The sequence below is a fragment of the Telopea speciosissima genome, chromosome 1 (genome assembly GCF_018873765.1).
Source record: "Telopea speciosissima isolate NSW1024214 ecotype Mountain lineage chromosome 1, Tspe_v1, whole genome shotgun sequence".
NCBI lineage: Eukaryota > Viridiplantae > Streptophyta > Magnoliopsida > Proteales > Proteaceae > Telopea > Telopea speciosissima.
Genome location: NC_057916.1, coordinates 454,436 through 479,039, shown reverse-complemented (window position 1 = coordinate 479,039; position 24,604 = coordinate 454,436). Strand labels below are relative to the sequence as shown.

General features: G+C 39.0%; 1 protein-coding gene across 2 annotated transcripts; it reads left to right on the top strand.

The window, feature by feature from the left end:
• Positions 1–689: 689 nt before the first annotated feature.
• LOC122639792 (transcriptional corepressor SEUSS-like) lies at positions 690–23,376 on the top strand. 2 transcript variants are annotated; one of them, XM_043832775.1, is made up of 11 exons: positions 690–1,043; positions 1,565–2,595; positions 2,632–3,150; positions 3,238–3,357; positions 3,683–3,731; positions 3,919–4,133; positions 4,231–4,299; positions 6,696–6,793; positions 18,135–18,228; positions 19,613–19,682; positions 22,049–23,376. In XM_043832775.1, the coding sequence occupies exons 2-11, from the start codon at positions 2,068–2,070 to the stop codon at positions 23,029–23,031; spliced, it is 2,745 nt and encodes a 914-aa protein (XP_043688710.1). In that variant the 5' UTR covers positions 690–1,043; positions 1,565–2,067; the 3' UTR covers positions 23,032–23,376. The 2 variants fall into 2 exon arrangements, with proteins under 2 accessions (XP_043688710.1, XP_043688701.1); XM_043832766.1 differs by having other exon boundaries at positions 1,565–3,150.
• Positions 23,377–24,604: the final 1,228 nt, after the last annotated feature.

The following is a 24,604-nucleotide window of genomic DNA, read 5'->3' as shown; positions in this document are numbered from 1 at the left end:
CTATTGGAAAATTCGTCGACATTGTTTCATCTTTCATCGAAAATTATGGTGGTCGGTGGAAGCCTGAAAAAGCCATCGACAACAATTGAAGTTCAGCCACCCTAGCAGGTTTCTGTTTTGCGATGGCTTGACGAAGAAGATGGCAACAACCCTGTCATTTCCCTTTTGTTTAAGGGCTTTTTAGTTGACTGTTGATTTTGAACCCCCAAAATTCTAGATGGTAGAGTTTACGTATTTCTATAAAAAAAAATAAAAAAATGCAATGAAAATATATTTTTAAAACAAATGGGGGAAATATGTAAAAGCGCCTTCATTAAAGCTATTATGGGTATTTAATTAATATTGGGGTGATGACATCATCATTTAAGTGTTCTCATCTAACGGTAAGGATACATTTGTAAGAATCTTTTAAAATATAAAAGAAATTTACAAAATAGAAGAGTTCTCAGGGATATAAATATAATTATTTGAAAATACAGGAATTGTAAACGTAAATTTCCCTAATATATATTGTCAGGGGCGGTCGTTACATGCGATGGGCTTATGATGATCATCACCGTTACCATCAACATTGATGATGTGTCTCTATTGATGCCATGAGGTCATGGATGGCGCAGGTGGTAATGAGAGAGGAAGAAGATTTGACTTATTTGGAAAAAGGTTGTAAATAAGGAATGAAGCAAATTCAATCCGATCAAAAGTATCTTTGACGTCCGCAAGGACTCTCTCGCATACAGTAGAACACAAGACAAAAGAAGAAAGAGAGAGAGGGAGAGACGGCCAGAAGCTCTCAGAGCTGGATTGGATACAGAGCCATAGAGAGAGAAAAGACTATTTCAATGAAGAAGGATATATAGAACAAGAAGAATAAGAAGAAGAACCCTAGAAAAGGAAAAAAGAAAAAAAGAAATATTTAAAGTTACTGAAGAAGCTGAAGAAGAAGACAGATGGAAGAATAATTTTTATATTTCAGGAGTTTGTTTGTGGTTCGGTTTTGATCGAAATATTCGGGGCTTCACTGTCAGTGCTGAATTTCAACTCCTGTAAGTCTGGTTTGCATCTCTTTAGGGTTTAGTCTTTCTTTTTCATTTGTTGAGCTTCCATTTTGACTTAAAAACCCTAGGGATTTTACTTGGACGAAGTTTCAGATCGTTGATTTTAGCTGCGATTTCTTAAATTCGGTCTTGATCAAGGGATTCTTTAGTTTTTTTTTTTAAGTTGTTTCTTCAATGTTTGAGAAATCGGTGGACACTTCTACTGTTTGAGTATATTAAGATGATCTTTAGTTTTAGTCTCTTATTTCGATTCTGTTGAGGATCGCATTATAAACTTTGGGTCTTGAAGAAGAAGTCTGTTTTGCTTAATTCGTTATTTCCCTTCGTCCTGGGATCCCCCCTCCCTTACGGCCTTACTTGGCGGTTTCAGCTGGTTGAACAAGGTTGGGACGGTTCGTATTTATCAAGTTTAATTTAATTAAAATGCCTTTGTAAGTTGTAACATCAAGTATAGTGCTCTTTTACACTATTGCTCATTGTGATGGTTTTCTTTTGGTTTCTTGTGATAGACGAGAGTACCCGGATTGAGGGTCTTCAGGTGCCTGCATTTGATGTGGAAGACTGAGTTTCTTCTTGTCTTGGGAAGCGAGGATGCATTTTTGTAGTATCACGGCAATTTAGTGATCCAAGGATTTGTAAATTACAGAAACTTTAGCCATTGCTGGCTAGTATCTGTTCCTTCCGAAAACTTGTGGAATGCAAGAATGTTCAGAATCAAAGCTTGTTGCCTGGTTTTAGTTTTCCTTTTTCTTCCTTCGGTGTTCATCACTGCTAAACATTTTTTTGGAAAGAGAACTTTTTCGCTTCGTTGGGTGCAAATGAGAACTCTGTGGTCTCGAGCTCTGGATTTAAGAGTAATACATCTTCTGGGTTGAGTGAGATCCATTAATCTGGGGCTTGTTGCTTAGGTGCTGCTTCTTTGGATCTTGTGGTGTTGAGTTTGTATTTCATGCTGTTATAGTTAAATTCTTTCAACTTTAGTGAATAACCCGTAGCTTGTGCTATTGGAAAGATGGTGCTCTCGGGGCCTCCGACTCCCGTCGGTGGTGCCCAATCTGTCTCGCCTTCACTCATCCGATCAAACTCTGGTCTTTTGGGAGCGCAAGGTGGTGCAATTCCTTCACAGACAGGGTTTCCTTCACTTGTTTCTCCACGTACTCAATATAATAGCATGAACTTGATTGGTAACATGCCCAATGTTTCCTCTCTCCTCAACCAATCCTTTGGGAATGGTGGGTCGAACTCTGGCCTTTCTGGTTCGGGGAGTATTCAACGTGGTGGCGTTGATACAGGGGCCGAGTCTGATCCACTGTCTATTGCCGGTAATGGAATGAACTTCACTCATTCACCTATGTCATTTGCATCACCTAACACTGCCAACATTGGCTTGACTGGTCAAGGTCAGGGGCAGCAATTTTCAAACCCATCTGGGAACCAGCTGGTGCCTGAACAGCAGCAATCTCAACAACTTGAGCAGCAAAACTTCCAGCATGGCCAGCAGTCGTTGCAGCAGTTCTCTGTTCCTCACAGCCACCACCAGCAGCAGCAGCAGCAGCAGCTTCAACAACAACAACAACAACAACAACAGCAGCAGCAGCAACAGCAATTTCAGGCAATTCGGGGAGGGTTGGGGAGCATTGGCCCTGTTAAATTGGAGCAACAGATGACTAACGACCAAAATGGACAGCAGCAACAGTTGCAGTCCTTGCGTAGTCTGGGCCAAGTGAAATTGGAACCTCAACAAATCCAGAATTTGAGAAGTTTAGGGCCTGTTAAACTGGAACCACAACATTCAGACCAGTCATTGTTTCTTCAGCAACAACAGCAGCAACAACAATACCTCCAAATGACCAGGCAGTCTTCTCAGGCTGCTGCTCAGATTAATCTTTTGCAACAGCAGCGTATCCTGCAGCTACAACAGCAGCAGCAGCAACAGCAACTCTTGAAGGGACTTCCTCAGCAGCGGTCTCAGTTACCGCAGCAGTTTCAACAGCAGAGTTTGCCTGTGAGATCTACAGTTAAAACTGCCTATGAGCCTGGGACATGTGCTCGGCGTTTGACGCATTATATGTATCACCAACAACACAGGCCTGCTGTGAGATCCCATTTGAGTTGAATCTTTTGTCACATATTTCATGTTTCTTTTACGACTTCTGTCTGCTTACGATCATCTTTAATGCAGGACAATAACATTGAGTTCTGGAGGAAATTTGTTACTGAGTACTTCGCTCCCAATGCCAAAAAGAGGTGGTGTGTGTCTCTCTATGGAAGTGGTCGGCAAACAACTGGTGTTTTCCCTCAGGTTTGTTGCTGGAGAAAACCTATCTCCTTGTTGATGTTATGCCTCATTGTGGAGATTCAATCCAGGTAGCCTGGTTGTAGGTGATTCTGCTTACCTGTAATATTAGGTCATCCTTCATCATATGTAACTAATATGGGCTTTGTATTACTCTCTCAGTATGGCACCAAGAGGGTGATTGTCTGATTTTTTTGATGAAAAATTTCAATTATATTTGTTATGTAGTTGATGTTTGTTTGCGTACCAATATGAAGTGTCAAATGGATTATGTTTCCTCTTTTAGTTATTTATTTGGACATGAAATGATTTTTAAATGTATTATTTGCAGGATGTATGGCACTGTGAAATATGCAATCGTAAGCCTGGTCGGGGATTTGGTATGTTTTTAGTTTTCTATTTTTCTTGGTTTTGAGAAATTTAAATGTGCTGGCATCTTGTTTTTCAGATTGCCATTAGTGCTATCCCCAATCTCATAATCATGCTTGTCACTTGTTGCCAATCTAGATTTACTGTCAGGATTGTTATTCACAGATTATATTTGATATTTACCCTCTATGATTTCAGAAGCGACGGTTGAAGTTATACCCAGGCTTTGCAAAATCAAGTATGATAGTGGTACTCTGGAAGAACTTCTCTATGTTGATATGCCTCGTGAATATCAGAATGCAGCAGGGCAAATAGTCCTAGATTATGCAAAGGCAATACAGGAAAGTGTATTTGAGCAACTGCGTGTAGTTCGTGATGGTCAGCTAAGAATTGTTTTTTCATCTGATCTAAAGGTCAGTGTGTGATTGTTTGTTCTATGTAAAAGAAGTTCTTAATTTGTGTAGTATTACTGAGTGGCATTTTCTTGTGTGTGTGAACTTCCTCCACTAGATTTGTTCTTGGGAGTTTTGTGCTCGGCGTCATGAGGAGCTCATCCCTCGGAGGTTGATCATTCCTCAGGTAAGCAATTTTGAAAGCCTTATTGCTTTATCCCTGTCATGATTTGTGCACCAGCAATATGACCTCTGGATAATTTGTCTTATTTGACTTGTCTTGCCCAAGAAATGAGTGAAATTTTGATTCTGGCACTTTCTTGGTAGTTGACTATGTTACTTGTCTAATAAATAAATAAGTAGATGAAAACTGAATAAATAAATAGCTAATAGAATAGCCTACACCTTTACTTATCTGCAGCTTCCTTGGAAGGGGCTTGTTTTCATTTGATGTTAAATTGAGTTCTTTATATTCTCTTCTTAATATATAAGTAATGCCTGATTTTTTTTTTTGTTAATTACTATATCATTTTAGTCCAAAATTATTGTGGAATTTGATGGTCATTTGAATTATTTGTTTAATTAGCTGTCTCTTTATTGAAAATTCAAATGACTGATTTTAATTTGTGTCTTGATTCTTTGTTTGCTCCACAAACTTTCTTGAATCTGTTGTTCCATGTTGAATACGGTCTGTTCTTGGTATGTCATGTTACTGAAAAATGATTCTTTATATCGTCTCAAGTTGAGTATTTTCTGATCTTAATATTTCATCTTCCTACTCGTTCACATATCTTTGACACTCTAAAGATGGGGGTGGGGTTTTCCCTGTTATTATGTTTTACCATTATCTTTCTATTCTTCCACTCTCGGCCCTCCAATTGCTGTATTGTTTTCTCTTACCTCTATTTATTTTAATCAACTGTCATTTTCCATTACTCTAGGGGTTGTCACGGTCATTGTTTATAATATCTTAGCATGTGCTGAATTGTATGATACATATTAGACTATCAAAAATTATCCCCCTAAGAAGAAATAGACAAATCATATCTTCCTGTATTGGTGATGTTTGGTGGAGAATTTTGATATCCTGAGTCTGACGACATTTTTCTTTTTATCCTTTCTTTCTTTGGGATGAGGGCTGCTGTAATAAATTGTTATAGATAGAGAGTTGTAATAAGTTGCTGTAAAAAGACCGATACAATTTATTGGGGAAGAGAGTACCTCACATCGCCATTGATACTTGTGGTAACTTATTTGAACTTTGCATTTCCATATGTCAAATATTACCATTTGGGAGTTGAGCTTCCAACTTTGGTAGAAATTCCTTTTGGTTTGGGGAGGGGGGGGGGGGTTGGGTTTGAAGCCATAGGTTGAGATTTCGTTTTAACCCATGTCAAAGCCAAAATATTTCAAAATTCGACCAAAATGTAGTACATTTGGTTGTCAAATGGCCATATTTTGGCCAAAAGTTCAAGGAAACCCCTATTAAGCATCTCTAAACATTTTTGAACTTTTACATTGTATTTAAAAAAAACCAAAATGGTAATTTGTCTTCAGAACTAGGTTGGTACTACACGACGTACGCTGTATGTTTTGGTATCCTTTCTCTTATATAACCTATTCTACAAATAATTTAATACTAGAAAACACAACATTCAATAAAAACAATTGAACTTATGTATTAAGAAGGAAGATAAACCATTTAATAGTACACCAATGCTGAAAAGTTTAATCATAGACAATTAATAGGGTTTGCCTATTTAAGCATGTGTACATATGTTTGAAGCATTAGATTGGAAAAAAGAACACCCAAAGTGGTAGTATACCTTTGGACCCTATTACATATGGTGGCCATGTCATCTTCTGCCTAAAGAATCTCTCGAGGTCCAACACAACAACCCTATAGGTGGAAAATTTGAAATTTGGCCAAATGATGCTTCCAATCCACCCAAATGTTGAAATGGATGGTCCACAGTTGACCACCAAGTCTTGATTCAGTTGCCAAATGAAGGAATTTGCCCAAAAAAAAAAGCTTTTGTAGTAGTTCTGGAATTCTTAGGTGATAGTGGGCAAAAGCTAAAAATTTTGCCAAAATGAGTTGAAATTTCATCGAAATCTTACGAAATGAGTCAAACTCTCGTCGAAATGAGTCGAAATGCTGAAATTGCAGTTGAAATCTGGTAGGCCTACAGAGTCAACCCTGTTTTGCTTTGATGTCTCTTGAAAATGAAATATAACAACAACAACAACAACAACTAAACCTTATCCCAACTAAATAGGGTCGACCCCATTGAAACGATGAACGTTCTTGACTCCCTTTTGTACTCCTTTGCATCTTCCGTGTTTTGGAAGCTAGATTCCTTCTTCACCCCCTTTCTTTGGGACAATAACACCAACATTAATTGCATTATCAGTATCTTTTTTTTTCTTTAATTCATAATTTTCATGTTGTATCTGTGTTGGCTTTTTAGCTGGACATTTTGATATGCTATGGGAGTTTTCTTGGAAGTTGGTTGTGGCTGCTGCAACAGTGTGTAATGGATTGTAGTATCAGCATTGACCATTGTTGTTATATGTGTGTAGGTTAGTCAGCTTGGAGCAGCGGCTCAGAAATACCAGGCTGCTACCCAAAATGGATCATCCAACCTATCTCCTCAGGAGTTACAAAGTAACTGTAATATGTAAGCTAATTATTCTCTATTATGTGTTTACTTTTTTTTATTTTATGTAGTATCTGAAGATGGATTGATGTCTGGGGTTACCATTGTACATTAAACATGCTTGGTTCTTGTGTCAGTTGATGCGTTTTCTGTGGTAGGTTAGTTATTCTCTCTTTCATGTATGCGTGCACATTATTTGTTATATGTCTGTATAGTTATTTACATATATTGTAAAATGCTGTTATAATATTGTATTTACTCTTCACCGGAGTATTATTTACTAGTGATTGTAATGTAATATTTGTGTGGGACCCAGTTTCCATTTCTAAAAAAGCAGTATAGGCCCGGTGTTTGGAATGATTTTGACCAGTGGAACTCATCGTTTTAAGGATATGGATTGGACCTTGGTCAGTTCTGGTGAGGCTCCGGTACAGTACACCGGAAAAAAAAAAAAACCAGCTGATTCAGGTAAAGGAAAAGGAGAAATTCTGGAAACCCAAGAACTTAGACAGTAATATTCTAACAGAAGTCTTTCGGACATTAAAAAAATTAATGCATTGCATACATAGTACATAAATTTGGAGAAGCAATTTCATATGCTGAAATTCAAATTCTCCCTCTCTCTCTCTCTCTCTCTCTCTCGTTTAACTTTAATTTCAACATACTACGGTTCATCAAAATTATGAACAGATTTAGCGCAGGACGAATAAAATCTATAAATATAGCCTGTAGTCATTCTAACCTATATATTTCTTGTACTAAGAGAGAGAGAGAAGAAAGGAGTTCTCACCGAAAATCTCTTCTGTCAAGAATTCTAGAAGCAAAATCCTTCAATCTGCCAGAGCTGTGAAATCCATTGTGTGTGTGTGTGTGGATGTGGATTTGTATTTTGTACAGAATTAAGTGTTAGAAACTTTTAGGTAAAGTTTCAAAGCCAAAAAACTAGGTCTGGAGTGGAAACATGAAATAAAACATACAGCTTAAAGAGCTAACCAGAAGAAGTATCACACCGACCCTGAAAAATCTACATACAACTTATGTGGGATAGATTCACGAACCCCATTTTTCTAAGTCATCAGCTGTTTTATTAGCACTTCTGTCCTGGGTGTCAATTGCCACGCATGGATGGAAGTAGGTACTAATATGGAATCCAAAGGAAGCATTAGCTGAAAGCTGCTCTGGGAATCTATTTAATCCAGATTACCTGAATAATTCGGAGTTCTTTTTCTCCAAAAGGATATTTGGAGTCCTGACATCCCTTCTAAATTCAAATTATTTGGAGGGGGATAATCCTGAAGTAGCTATTTCTTGCAAAGATGTATCAGGGGCAGGGTTTTAGTAATCGGTGCGAGTCTCTGCCAATACCGATCCGGATCAGCCGTATCTGTCTGGATCAACCGATCCAGATCGGCTCTGTTTTCATTAATAAAATAGTTTTTCCCCATTTTTACCCGTGTCTGTACTGATCCACCTGATCCACCGATACCGATACCGATACAAAACCGGCCGGATCGGCCGATCCTATACCGATTCCTCAAACCATGATCAGGGGAGAGGGGTGGGATGGTTCCTTCCTCTTCAGATTTATCTCATGGGTAAGGGGGGATGAATTATGTTGATAACCTATTTCCTTATTGTTCTTTTGCAAGAAATCTGGTTCCTGATGCTTTAAGTGCAAGAAAGGGCTCAATTTAGTTAAGGTAAGCATTGGTTTATAAATAAAAGGAGAGGGTTGGGTATGCCGCCAGCTTTTGGTAAGCTTGCGGAATACATCAATCACATGGCTGGACACAGGAGGGCCAGGGGGTTCTTTTCCATTGGGGGAGGAGAGAGGATGACACATGTTGGGCACCCTGGCGGCATTCCCAGCCTTTTCCCATAAATAAATTGGGCTTGTGGTCCTATGCCATTTCATTGTAATGGGCTTCTTTAATGGGCCTATGTTATGGGTAGGTAATAGGAGCACAAGTTTAAGTCTTGTTTTAGTTGCTTGAGAGTCTAGCTTCTATTTTATGTTTCCTTGTAGAACTAGGAGGTCTTATCTTTTTTTATTTTTTATTTTTTTCTTATGGAAATATGAGAGTTTGTCCATTTGAGTTTCTTTTGCAGTTTTAAGTCCTACATGACTTTGGAGTTGAGTTTGGGATGAGTTTCTATTTTAGAGTGGTATTGGAAATTTGGAATATCATAAATAGGCTTGTCCCCCAGCCTGGGGGGGGGGGGGACACAAATTTCATGAATGAAGTGACATAGTTCTTTTCTCTATTATATAATCATGCGGATTCATGGGATGGGGATGTATTTCCTTAATTAAGAGTGAAATTCTCCTAAACTAGAATATTTGATTCTGTTTTATGTATGAGGTGGATTCCTAATCCATAGATTAGGATGGATTCTTAAGTGCTTGGGTTGGTTCTTAGTTGCATTGTTTCTTTTGCAATTTATTATTCTTCTTTGTGCTACAGTATTGAAGTTTCAGAATCTATTTCTTCCATTACAGCGGATATTTAATAGGTCAGAAACCCACTGTTGTCCACCTGGTTCTGGTTGTTTACTTACGTCGGACAAGTTCTAGTTCAATTCCTTTGCTTTCTGACATTAGCTTTACTGTTTTTTCTTCTAGCTTTGATCTGTAATCAGTTATGGGAAAATTTGTAGTGGTCCATGCTATCAGTTCTGGTAATGTAGTCCTAGATTGGTAGGAGACCAACCATAGTATGGCGACACGCCATGGCGACTCTTGTTTCTTCCTCGACTCTCTTCCCTCTTGATTTCTTCTTCGTTTCTTCTTCCCTCTTCAATTTCTTTCGATTTCTTCTTGATTTCTTCTTCGTCTTCTTCCCTCTTCGATTTCTTCTTCGTCTTCTTTCCTCTTGATTTCTTTCGATTTCTTCTTTCCTCTTCGATTTCTGAATTTTTCTTAAAACTTGAGAAACCTGGCTTGAGTATACATCTATTATTGCATGGGGCGACATGTCGATATATCGGACACCCTCCACCGACTTGGATGCGTGACAACTATGAGACCAACTAGGAGCCAGTAAACCAGGATCTGTTAAGAACAAGTGAATTAGCTAGGTCAAAATAGGTTTTTTTTTTTTTTGGGTGAAATTAGGGTTAGGGTTTGGATCGAATGCTATAGGGACAGGTGTGGAGAGTTTGAACTAAAAAAGGAGGGATTTTGCAGGCTGGTTTGGTCTGGGCAGAATCAGTGATGGAGGGATGTTGTGGTTTGAATGGGGTAATGGGAAAACAGCTTGGTTTGAGTATTCCAATTGGGCAGGAGAATACTTGATCCAATTATATGAAGGTGTTGTTAGCTGAATGGTTTGTTAAGAATTTTGGGAGATGGAATGGTTCAAGAGATGGGTGGGAAAATTAGGGTTTTGGGGTGGTTTGGAGGATTAGAAGAATGGGTATTGATGGGATGATTCAAACTTACTGTTGTTGCAAGGGCAGCTCAGTTGGTTAGAGGATCTTGAATAATTCTTGAGTTTTGATTTTGAAATTGAAGGAGATCTTCAAAGAACTTAAAGAGAGCTTCAAAAGAACCACCTGGGCTTCACACCGCAAGGTGTCGATTGGATCAAAACACCAATCCCACCAAAGAACCACCCAGGCTTCCCACCGCAAGGTGTCAATCGGATCAAACACCGAACCCACCAGCCTTGATCAAACACATGACAAAAATTTTCAATGGAGAAGAAGAGCAGCAAAAGCTTTCATTAATATCAAAATTCGTGTTCAATACTTGCCCCCCTTACAACCTTATATAAAAGACTCAAAAATAGACTCCCACACTAAAAAGGAAAGGCCTAACCCAATCTTTAATCTATTAGGTAGCCTAAACTGACTAGGAAACTAAAATACTAAAGGAAATAGACTCAAAACATGGCTGGACTTGTAGAGTCCTAATCCAGCGCAACTTAAATAATAACTAAATAGTCACATGACCACTTAACCAAGTCACATGATCACTAGAGTGATCACCTGACCACTTACCAAATAAAAAGAAATCTACTAACTAATCCCGTATGTAACCTTAGTACTCATATTTTAGGCTCATAAAAGTGGCCTATTACATTGAAAACCCATGGGATCGAAGGCCCAAGATATATAGAACCCAACCCTAGACTTATTCCTAATAAAAGAAGCCCAGTTTGGTGATAAATCTGCATCATCTGGTCTCTTCTTTACAAGTTCTACTGCATCTCCTCCTGTGCCTGATATATGAAACTTGACTAGATCTGTAACAACTCTAGTCACATGTTACTAGGAACTGAGAAATCAGTCCTGTTTTTTATACCAAATGGTACCAAAGGCCACCCAATTTTGACTATCAGCCTGGTGGACTGTTCCTTACAAGTGGTACTATTTCTCCATCAATGCCATCAATCTGCTTCTGCCACATTTTTTCAACAGTATTCCTTTTCTGTTTTGGTTTTCAGGGTATTTTCCCATCTGAGATTCCTATTCTTTTGTTATTGAGTTGTGTAATCTGTCCATAATGATAGTTCCATTTCACCAATACTATTATAGGTTAGGGTTTAGGGTTTCGGTTTCTCAATTAGACAATTAGTTCCATTTGTTATGAAGTTTTTGATTTGATTGCTTCTTTCCTAAGGATTTATTTAAGCAGATGTGAACTTGGTTTTTGGTCATCAGTTGAAAATATATTTAGCAGTGCTATGGTGGGAGGAATGAAACGCCAGGCTATTCAGAAAATTCATTTGTCGTGGAACAAAAGATTATCCCAATGGTTTAACAGTAGAGTTTCTGTTTGGGGGCAGTGGACAATTTATTCATTGGTATTTCCTGTGATTATCTGTTTGGAGAATGGTATCTGATGATTGCCTCATGAGTTTTGTTTGATAAACTGATTCCTTCTTTGGTCCAATGTTTGAAATTTCATATTTTGACCCCATTTTGATTTCGGAGTGAAACCGGAATATTTGGCTTAAATTTCAGTCCATTTCACAAATTTAGGTCTATTTCTACACTGCAATTTCGATAGTCATTTCATTTCGATTTAGGTTGAAACTGAAAATATTTCGTGAAATTTCGGTCATTTCAACTGAAAAATGACCGAAATTTCAAACCAGGCTTGGCTTCTACTTCTGAAGGCTTTGTGAAGTTGAACTTAGATGGTTGCTCATTATGCAATCCAGTTCGATCAGGTCTGAGGAGGTCCTTGTTGTCTACTTTGGGCCCATGTGCAAGGGGATTCATTGAGAGTGAAGTTGGGATACTTGTGAGCAGGCATTTCTTTTGTTGGCAGAGCACGTTATCAGTATGTCATTGTAGATGGAAACTTGGTTACCATTATTGGTTGGATGTGCATGGAGGAATATGTCCTTAGAGATTCATGCACATCATCTCCTTCTACTCTGAACAATTTATTCTGTTTGAGTCAAAATAAGTTACTCAATGAACTGATGATCTAGCCAAGCATGGAGTGTTTTAGACCGAGCATATCTTTCTCGAATTGCTTTTGTTGCGAGTCTATTCAATGTTTTGCTTTGCAGACCTTTGCCTTATTTTGTTTCTTTTAGATGTAGCCTCAGTTTTCACCTTTGAGGGTTGTTCTCTTTGCATTCTTTCCCCTTTCAATAGAATTTTTTATTATCCATACACACACACAGAAGTACCAGCAACTATAGCTTTAACTATTGTCAGTAGTTACTGGATCTGCAGGAACATTTATTCCCAGATCTTTATCTCCCTTGCCTGGGTCACATACTGAATTCAATAGCAATATATCACCATTCTAGTTTGTAAGAAGAGATACATTAAGAAGGGGAGTACGTTAAAAAAAGGGGGGCTGCGTACTGAGATTGAAAAGTAACTGCTCATGTGGCTAATTCTGTTAAAAGGGAGGGAAAATAAATAAAGAAAGAAAAAATGTTTATATGGCTAATCAAGGGGGTTCCCCATAAATTGAATAGTTGGGAGCTAACATTTGAGCTTCCATGTGAGGACGGACTCGGTGCAACGGTAAGGTTGCTCCATTGCGATTCAGTGGTGGTAGGTTTGAATCTGGAAACAGGCAAACAGCCTCTCTGCGAAGTGGGGCTAAGGCTGTGTACATTATGACCCTCCCCAGACCTGCAGTGGCGGGAGCCTCTTGCACTGGGTATTCCCTTTTTTATTTGAGCTTCCATGTGGCATAAAAATTATGAGATGGAAATTTAATCATTGTTTTGAAATATAACTGAAGCTTGCTAATCTGTTTCCCACTTCCTGCTTTCAGTCTGATGTTTGATTCATTGTTTTGGAGGCATTTTAAATAAATAAATAAATAAATATATATATATTTGTAGTCAAGGCAACAGTTGGGGATCTGGCTCCTGTCCAGCCGTGGCGGGAGTTGGACTGTCCAGCATCCCCCTAAGATCCTTCCACCTGGCCGGCTATACATCCAACGGTCAGAAATTTTAAATCTCGTTTTAACCCATATTCCTCTCACACACTCCTTTGAGGAAACCCGACCCGACCCCCTTTCAAAACTCTCGTTTCTCTCTTTCTCTTCCCCCTTTCTGCAAATCTCCTTCTTCCCCCTAAACCTAAACCATGGGTTTAACCAAACATTTAGGTTACGATTGATCTTCAAAACAGGGGTTGATTTGGGTGGTGGAACCCTTGGATTAGGATCACCTATATGGATACTTAAAAAAAAAACCAAAGAGCAGCAAGGAGTTCAATCACTTCCTTCTCAGCCTGGTATTATCAACAGTAACACAAACAGTAGCTGGGTAGAAGAAGAAGAAGAGAAGAAGAAGTAGAAATCAGAGGAGGGAAGAGATGCACGCAAGGCTCATGGCAACCATTGGTTAACCTAACAAAATTTCATTCCAAAAACTCTCAAATCTGAGTATCGTTGGATTACAATGGTATTTAAAGAAACTAATTGAAGACCCCTCTAAAACTGAAACAAAGAAATCCTAATTGAACAGAAATAGAGTTGGAATCTATTATGGACTCAACTGAATCAAACTTTGACTCAAACTGTACTTCTATCTACGGCTGAAATTAAGAAAAGAAAATTAATAAGCTAATTTCTAATTTGTCCAACGCCTATCTGCATGATTTGGTTTCCTAACTGGAGCAGGACTCTCCAATATCTCAAATTATTAGTCTCAGATTTCTATCAAATTTTGCTGAGATATTCTACTTACATGATCGACCAATCAACCGGAGTTTTATGCATAACTGAATTGTTTGGGTTGAGTTTTTAAACATCTCTCTTTGCTGATTTACTAACCCTATCCAGCGATTCTGGATTTCCCTGGGTTTTCTAAACCCTAGTCTCTTAAGTGATTTCGGCCCTCTTTGGTATGATTTGACAATTATTTTAGCGAGGGAACCGGTTACATTGTGGCTTATACTATTACCCTGTTCTATTACATATTCTGCTGTACATTATTTTTACATTGTTGCTATATAATATTCTTTCTATTGTTGTCTCTAATTCCATCAATGTGCTTTATATTAGTCTAACATCCTGGCTGTTGTTTACTGTTTATTGGTTCTATTACCCTGTTCTATTACCTATTTTATTATACATTGTTTTTACATTGTTGCCATATACTATTCTTTCCATTGTTGCTTCTAAATCCCCACCCTGATTGTTGATTATTGCTTACCCTTCATATTTGTTTTTTTTAATTTTCTTGGGCTTATGTCGTGCTTATCTTCACTTTGATCGGATTTAAAATTTTACCCTATAAATCATATTTCTTTTTAAATTACACCTTTATATTATATAGTAGTTATCTTATACTAGTGCGTCAGGTAGGCAGCCGGCACTATATTCTATACAGCCAATCCCTTTTGCATGGATCCTACTATCTTTTGATTATCCCTTATCTTGTTTTATATCATGTCTTCAAGTACTAATCATGTTCATAAGCGTAGGATTAGATTTGCATCCTGGAACATCGGATCTTTGACGGGTAAGAGTATGGAGTTGATTGATGCTATGCGAAGAAGAAGAATTAATGTGGCATGCATTCAAGAAACTAGATGGAAGGGTCACAAAGCGAAGGCATTAGATGATTTCAAACTATGGTACTTGGGAGATGAAAGTGGGAGAGGTGGAGTGGGCATAGTTGTGGATAAAGACCCTAAGAACGAAGTTGTGGATGTTAAAAGATTAAGGGTTAGGATCATATCTATCAAGCTGGTGCTAGACAACGAGGTTATCAACATTGCTAGCGCGTATGCACCCCAAGCAGGTTTGGATGAGAGTGTTAAAATACAATTTTGGGAGCACATGGATGGATTAGTACAGGGTTTTGGTTCGGGAGAGAATTATTATTGGAGGGGATCTTAACGGACATGTGGGCAGGGATCGTAGAGGCTTTGAAGAGGTTCACGGAGGATACGGAGTTGGAGAGAGGAATGAAGAGGGGATATCAGTGTTAGACTTTGCGATAGCGTTTGACCTGTGCATTGCAAATACCTTTTTAAAAAAAAGAGATGAACATTTAATTACCTACAAGAGTGGGCACCATGCAAGCCAAATAGATTTTTTCCTAACAAGAAGGTCTGACAGACCTTTATGTAAGGACTGTAAGATTATACCAGGAGAGAGCTTAACCGCCCAACATCGACTGATGGTCTTAGATATGTACCTCAGTACGGGACAACGTAAGAAGGCAAAACAAGTTTGCCCTAAGATAAGATGGGGGTGACTCCAAGGAGTTCTCTTAGAGTCATTTTTTGATAAAGTAGCTCTACAAGGAAAGTGGGATTCTGAGGGAGATACCAATGAGATGTGGACTGAGATGACGACTTGTATTAAGGAGGTTGCTAAAGAAGTCCTAGAGATTTCAAAAGGTATGTGTGTGGCCCCTAAAGAGACTTGGTGGTGGGATGGCTGAGTTCAAGCAGCCATTAAGACTAAGAAAGCTCATTTTAAGACTTGGCAAAGGACTAACGAGGCAGATGATAAGATGAGATATTATGCAGCCAAAAAAGAAGCTCGGAAAACTGTGGGGAAAGCAAGAGTGAAAAAATATGATGACCTCTATAAAAAAACTTAATACAAAGGAAGGGGAAAATACAATTTATCGGATAGCCAAAGTAAGAGAAAGGAAGAGCAGAGATTTGGATCATGTTAGATGCATTAAGAGTGAGGAAGGTCGAGTATTAATACGAGATGAAGACATTATGGAGAGATGGGGTGAATATTTTTACAATCTACTTAATTGCGCTATCTTGACCGATAGGATGGATTTAGAAGTGGAGAGGATTAGTCTTGAAGCCAACACACGTCATGAACATCTACAACGAGTTGGTGAGGCTGAAGTTAAAGAGGCCCTGCGGAAGATGAATGTTGGGAAATCACCGGGACCGGATGAGATCCCAATTGAAGTGTGAAAGAGCTTAGGAGCACGGGGGATATCTTGGCTAACCAAGTTGTTTAACAAGATTTTGAGTACAAAGAAAATGCCAGATGAGTGGAGGAGAAGCATTGTAGTCCCAATTTATAAGAATAAAGGTGATATCCAGAACTGCAATAACTATAGGGGCATAAAACTAATGAGTCATACCATGAAACTTTGGGAAGAAATCATTGAAGTTCACTTAAGAAGAGAAACTGTTATATCAGAGAACCAATTTGGTTTTATGCTAGGGAGATCCGCGACAGAAGCTATTTACCTTTTAAGGAGACTTATGGAAATATTTAGAGTTTACAAAAGGAACCTCTATATGATCTTTATTGACTTAGAAAAGGCCTATGATAGAGTCCCTAGAGAGCTCATTTGGCATGTCCTAGAGAAGAGAAGGAGAAGAGAAGGAGCTCAAGTAACTATGTGGACATAATCAAGGACATGTATGAGGGCGTGGTGACGAGTGTCAAAGCTGTAGAGGGCCAAAGTAGTGAATTCCCTATAACAATTGGGTTACATCAAGGATCAGCTCTAAGCCCCTATTTGTTTGTTATGGAGATCAAACTTGGAATCGCGAGGCTTTAAGTTAAGCAGAACAAAGACATAGTATTTGATGTGTAACTTCAGTCAAACCAGGAGAGGTGATGAAGTGGTGAAACTTGAGGAGCGAGCGCTACCACAAAGTGAATGCTTTAGATACTTGGGGTCAACCATTAACAAAGAGGGTGATATAGAGGATGATGTTTCCCACAGAATTAAAGTAGGATGGATGAAGTGGAGAGGTGCATCGGGAGTGTTATGTGACAAACGCATGCCTATTAAGCTTAAAGGAAAATTCTATAGGATAGTTATAAGACCAGCCATGACTTATGGAGCGGAATGTTGGGCAGTTAGGAAGAGTAATATAGATAAGATGAGTGTAGCAGAGATGAGGATGTTGAGGAGGATGTGTGGCAAGACCAGGAGAGACAGAGTAAGGAATGATTGTATTAGAAACAAATTGGGAGTTGCACCAATCCAGGACAAGCTTCGTGAGAGCCGCTTGAGGTGGTATGGTCATGTCCAACGGAGACCTATGGATGCACCGGTAAGGAAGAGTGACCAGATTCAGTTTGACGGAGCTAAAAGAGGTAGGGGCAGGCCTAAGATGACTATTAGAGAAGTGGTAAGAAAGGATATGCATGCGGTAGGGCTCAATCCTAGTATGATCGTAGATAGAGAGTTGTTTGGAGGACTAGGACCCGTGTAGCCAACCCCTCGTAGGGGAATGTTCATGGGATGCTGTTTTGACCCTTTTTTTCCTTTACTTATTTTCTATTCTTCTCTCTTTTACTTCTTGTACTTCTTTTTACTTCTCTTATTTCTTTTACTATCATAGCCTCTTCGGATCCATGTTGCCGACCCCATTTAGTTGGGATAAGGTTATGGTTGTTGTTGTTTAGCGAGGGAACCGGTAGCTTCAATGGTGCTTCGGTTGGTGTCTCCAAACGCCGCTAGGGCCCTGTCTCTTCTCTGGCAACAGCGAACAAAGTAGATTTGCAGAAAGGGGGAAGAGAAAGAGAGAATCGAGGGTTTTGAGGAGAGGGAGATGGACTATGGGAAAAGTTGGGTCGGGTTTCGTCAAAGGAGAGGGTGAGAGAGGAAGATGGGTTAAAACGAGATTTAAAATTTCTGACCATTGGATATATAGCTGGCCAGGTGGAAGGATCTTAGGGGGGTGTTGCTGGACGGTCCAGCTCCCGCCACAACTGGACAAGAGCCAGATCCAACAGTTGGTGCCTGCTTGTTAGAAATATTGTGTATATCCATCAACAATGATGTACAGTGTTCTCTGCCTACTAGAATACTAGTTAGTGGCTCATTCTGAGCATATTTTCATGTCTATGCATTTATATATTTTTTTATAAATTGTTAAAATATATATTTGAAATCACTTACATTGATCAGTAACCGTCATTCTGCTTCAGGTTTGTCTCATCGGCTCGCCAATTGGCAAAAGCTTTGGAGGTGCCTTTAGTAAATGATTTAGGATATACGAAGAGATACGTGCGGTGTCTCCAGGTAGTGTGTTTTTTTTCTTCGATTAACATAAATTAATGATTTCCACTTTCATCTTGAATTAAATGTTGGAGGATAACTTGAATATGGTTGAGTGTTCTGCATCTACAACTAATTTGTTGGGGTCCACTAACATTTCAAAAGTGCAGAGCTGTTGTTGCCTCTTGTATGCAATTCTTCTCACTTTTCTAAATCTATCTCCTTGATGTGATTCTTGTAACTTTTCTTGAACTGACACCTTTAGATTTGGGTTTCCATAGTTGTGTATAATGATGCATGTCTTCTCTTAGGTACGATTCGATTTGGATTGTGGGAGTCCAAACAGCCAGGAATTTGTCAGAATGCTGTATTTATTAATGACAAGTTGTCCAGTTGTCAGATTAGATGACCACCCAATCAATTAATACAACAACAATTACTCAGCCTTATCCCAACTAAAGGGGGTTGGCTTACCACCCAATCAATTAATATACAACAATAATCATCTGGTTCTACAATTAGGTGGTCTCAATTCTTATTGGTAATGGGAATTTAAGCTCAAAGATGGAAGTCACAGTTCCCTCAGTCCCCAGATAATTCCACAATAACTGATGTGAACTGTGGTGATTCCTGGCTGTTTGGAATCTCATTATCCGGACTGAATTCATTTTCTCCCGACACCTTTCTAAATTTTGATCTGTGGTGATTCTTGGCTGTTTGGAATCTCATGATCTGGACTGAATTCATTCTGCCGGCACCTTTTCTAAATTTTGAAAAAGTGGAACTCATCATGACCTTCATTGCTATGAATTTTGATTCCTATCTGCATTATGTGAAAATGAGATCTTCAATTGGAGAACTTGTCTACTAGCTTGTCTTGGGGGGGGGGGGGGGGGGGGAAGAAGGGGGCTATGGATCAACTGCTAGTTCTGAGGTGACAAAGTTGTCAATACTTCAATGAAGGAAAAAAAAAAAAAAAATGCAGACAAATTTCTTGATGTCTGGCTGAAATATTTCTTATTTAGATTCAAAGGCATGTTATTTCGTTAGAAGTTTTTGCTTGATGATTATATATCTTAATTTGTCAACTAAATTTTACTTGTGACAATCATGATAATAGGTGCTTAAGGTGCATAAGGAAGGTGTTAGTAAACAGGCTTACTCATCATAATGTGTTCCCTTTTTTTTCCGTCTTTTTATACAAAGTCTTTTTCTCTGATGTTCTAATCTATTCTCCGCAATTTTATTTTTCTTGCCCAGTAGATAAAATGGTATCTCAGTCTAGTTTTTTCTGTTTGCACGGGTCTATCCATATAAAAAGAACTGTGAAGGGTTTCTATCCAATGAATTTGATCGTTCATAGAATTTCTCTTCATCTGTGTGATGTTTTGTGGGTAAAAATTTGCAGATATCGGAAGTCGTTAACAGTATGAAAGATTTGATTGATTATAGCAGAGAAACAGGGACTGGACCTATGGGTAAAGCTTCCTCTTATTTTTGTTTAATGCTCCTATTCTCATCTTATGTTTCGTAAAGTTTGAATTGTCGTTCTTGTAAAGGTTTGACAGTGCAAGAGCTCTGCCAATTATGGTGTCATAATTGTGCATGCTAAACTGCATGTCACTATGCTTAGTGATGTTTCTCTCTTCTTCATGAACTGCCATATGGCATGCTGTGGGTGTCTCCATGTATTCATGTAAAAGACGACCCCATACCCTGATGGTTGGTGTATTTCAGTTCAAAATGATTAGAAGTGGCTCAAAATTACAAGGATCTCATTTTATATTCATTTCTTTATGGCAACATATTTTAGAGGGTGGACCTTGGTAACGGTAAGGTTGTTCCATTGTGACCAAGTGGTCACGGGTTCGAGTCTCTGGAAACAGGGAAAGGCTGAAAACAGCCTCTCTGCGAAGCGAGGGTAAGGCTGTGTACATTATGACCCTCCCAGACCCGTCAGTGGCGGGAGCCTCGTGCACTGGGTAGTCCCAAGATCAGAACTATTAGCGGCCTTAAAAGTGTTGACAAGTCTACAAATATTCTGATTGTTGATGCATTTAGATCTCGTTAGGTGTTGTGTAACATAAGTTACCTATGTTCTGAAAAATTCCTGACATGATATCTTTCATAAAGATACTTAACCATCAAGCCACAACTTTTTTATTATCGTAGCAAAACCCACCATACATATTTAAATGCCATATTTGTAGATCAAGTACTGCCAGTTTTGGACCACTGATCTCCAGGCCTTAATGAGAGTTGTTCTATTGGGGTAGGTAGGATGAACCCTAGATTCAGAATTACACCCCCTAACAAGATCCCAATTAAAACCCCAATACAGAATTTTAGTCAACAGTATGGTCAAAGTCAACCTTTTCTGATGAAGGTCAAAATTTAACCAAGGTTCACAGACTAATAGGATAACCCAACCCCAGAACACTAATGGTCTAACGGTTGGATTGTAAACCGTAGGTGTTTGCAGAATTAGCAAGTAAAGTTCCTTAAATCTAGGAACTTTAATATCAGTGCTTCAACAACTCAGATGGATACCAAATTCTGGCTGAAAACAGTAAGACAATGTAGAACAGATTCATGTGCTGGAGCAAAACAGAATAGAACTAGAAGCCACACACCTGTTGCAGAGGTTAAACAATGAAGAAGGAAGTTAGAAGAAGTAAAAGAAGGATATGACCTGAGCTTCACACCCAAGCCTTGATCAGCTTCCCACTGACCCACCTAGCATCCCACCTGGTAGAACCTGATCACACAGCCATTAATATGAGTCCCACAGAAAAGAGCAGCAAAAAGCCACCTTCATTCATTAATAAAATTCGTGTACTAGACTGTAGTCCCTTGCAAACTTATATAGAAGACGTAAAAACATATTTAAACACAAACAGAAAGGCTTACCCCGATTCTTAACTAATAAGGTGACCTAACCTGACTACAAACTAAAATAACGAAGGGAACTGACTCAAAACAGGACTGGACTTGTAGAATCCTAATCCAGCCTTAACTAAAACACTTGATAACAATTAAAATAAAGAAATAAAGACACTCACTTATCTAATCCCGTATGACTAGCCTAGCATCTCCCCTTATTATAGGCCCATTACAAAGAAAACCCATTAGGTCAAAGGCCCAATACATACATAACTCAACCCAAAACTTAATTTTAATAAAATAAGCCCATAGTTGATATAACTACATCATGTTCCCTCTCTGAGAACAGTAGTATTGATTGACTTCATTGGCTTGGTACTTGTGAAGTTTGAAGTGGCATCTTTTTTTTTCTCGTTTGAGGGGTGTGTGTGGTTGTGTTCATCTCTTTCAATTGGCTATTTCCATTGTTTTTATGGTTGGATATCTAGTGGGATACTTCTATTTTTGGGCTTTTCTTGTTTGCGTTTGTGCCGTCTTTACATTTAAGTTTTTTTAATCCAAAAAACTAGGGAGAAGGGACTCAAAACACTTTCACGACCCCGTCCTTGGCCTTCCATCATGGCCTGCCTGACTAACCTATCTTTCTCCATAGAAACTGCACGGAATCTGTCCCTTATGTTGTCATGGGTCATTTGGGACTTCCTCTGTTCTCTCCCCCAATTGGAATCATCAAAATTTGGAGCATGAAGTAGAATTATTAGGTGGAAATTTTTTTTGTGGGGATCAATATTAATATTGTCCTTAAGATTAATTTATGTTTTATGTTGAGGATATCTCTTGATGGCTGGTTTAGGGGATTTAATGCAGGACTTTTTAAAAACAAGCGTGTTTCTGTAGGTACCTTATTGTTTGTCATAGGAAACCTTATGTTATTGTTAGCTAATGACTCTTTCTTCCTCAGCAAGTTTGATCAACTTCCCTCGGAGAACCAGCTCGTCATCTGGGCTCCAAAGTCAAGGTCAACAAGCTGAACAGCAGCAGCAGCAGCAACAAACCATGGTGCAAAACTCCAACAATGATCAGAGCTCCGTCCAGGCCACTGGTGTGCAGCTCACTGCTAACAATACGGTTGTTAGTGTAAATAACTCCCACAACTCAGCATCCACTTCCACTTCTGCAAGCACCATTGTTGGGCTACTCCACCAGAACTCCATGAATTCGAGGCAGGAAAACTCGATGAATAATGCTAACAGTCCATATGGTGCGAGTGCAGTTCAGATCCCATCAACGGGCTCCTCAAGTTCAATACCACAAGCTCAAACAAATCCATCATCTCCATTCCCATCACCAACACCTTCATCTAACAATCCTCAGAATTCTTCTCATAGTGCCTTACCAGCAGCTGCAGTTAATGCAACAAACCAGATGAGTACTGCAAATTCACCAGCGACCATTGCAATGCAACAGCCAACTCAGTCCATTGAAGCTGATCCAAATGATTCCCAGAGCTCTGTTCAGCAGATTATACAGGATATGATGATGTCTTCTCATCAGCTAAATGGAGGGAGTAGTATGGGTGGTGTTGGTTCCTTGGGGAACGACATGAAAAACATCAACGGGATCACACAGACAGGCAATAACACAGCCTTCAATGGTGGAAACTGCTTGGTTGGAAATGGGATTACCAACAGTTCAGGCATTGGCAGTGTGGGATTTGGTAACATGGGTGTTGGAATTAGTACACCTGCAGCGGCTAGTGGAATTAGAGCAGCGATGGGCAGTAATAACTCCATGACGTTGAATGGGCGGGTTGGCATGCCATCAATGTCTCAGGACCCTGGCATGAACTATCAACAACAGGATTTGGGGAATCGGCTGTTGAGTGGGCTTGGTGCAGTAAACAGCTTCAATAATCTCCAATTCAGTTGGAAGTCATCCCCATAGAAGGCTTTTTCGATGATACGTGTGTGTGTTCAAGTTGGATGCTCTGCTGGAGTAGTGTCAGATATATCCAGGCTGCATGCCTCACATAGTAGTCCAGCATATACCACAAAGCTTCCACTTCTGTACTAATTTCAGGAAAAGGTAAAACGAGTATAGTGTAGTGTCCATTGAAACGTTGTAATCCACCAGCATCACATCAGCTTTGGCGTTCTTTTCTTTTTTTCTTTCCCCCCATTTTGGGTCACCTACGTATGTGACGAGGGTTACTGATGGGAAGAATTCCTTGTATTTTATGGTTCCATATAGAAGCTTTTCACCACTAACACCCCTAAAATGGGGGAATCAGCGAGGTCACATTCTTTGGGATGTGTAATGGGTCTACTGTAATTTTCCATTCTATACACTAACAAGTTGCCTACACAGGAAAAACGTGACAAGCGTTATAGGCAGACACATGGCATGGAACGTGTATACACCGTTCATTGTGTCGAGATCAAACGCCTTTTGAGTGCTAGAATATATTCCAAAACCCATTACAAGTTCCAATACATATCATCCAAAATATAATTCTAAATTCCTACGTTCAAAAAAAAAAAAAAAAAATTCAAAAATCTTGTGGAACAATGTGGCTTGACTATGGTGTGGTCATCATTTTTTTTTATTTGGGCGAGTGTTGTTCGTCATTGTTGACACAGCCAACATATTCCCGTAATAGTGAATGTTCAACTGAAGTTGACATTCTTTGTTTTAGAAATTCTTGTCAGTAGATTCATTAGTTTGTAGTTCAATTTCAAGATATGTGCATTGAACATCAGTTAAGTTGATAGCATGAAAAGTGTAGCCCATCAAGTCAGTTTTACTTTGGTTAAAGAATCAGGTCAATCGGATTGCGGTTGAGATAGAATATGATCAGTTAAGCAAGACTTTGTTCAATAAGTCTAAGGTCTTATAAAACACCAAGATATTGCTTTGCTTGATGTGGAGGATGATTCATTGTCGTCTGTAAGCAGCATTGAGCAAAGCGTATCATTGGAGAAGGGAGATGGAGTCGCTCATCGAGCTTCGATTTATTGCGATACAAATTTAAGAAGGACAGGGTGTTTCCCATGTTTGATTCTGTGTACGTTCTTTTTCTCCCTCCCATGTTTCCCTTTCCCTTTCTGTATTTTGCCAAGTAGGTCTGGGATGAGAGTTTGTTGTTTGCTGTTATACCCTCCTCCTTGCCTTGTAGACCATGTCTCAATCCCTAATTTCATTGGGCTGGTTTCACAGGAACTCATTAATCGTTTCTCTTTGGTTCTTCTTTGTTAGAAAGGTTGACTACCAAATGTATTAGTTGAAATGCTGGAACAGTATTTATTGAGGTGATCATTAAAGTAACTTGACGTGTTTTTACACACTTTACAGTTTCAAACCCTAAACAATTCGGGAAAGATTAGGGCAATTTGGTTACAAAGTTTGGAAAATAGGTATGCATTTGGAATTAGTAAACTTTCAGGGGTGCATTTGTATGTTTGGGCAATTTGAGGAGGGGCATTTGAAACCCCACCCAAAAAAAATGTCAGCTGATTTG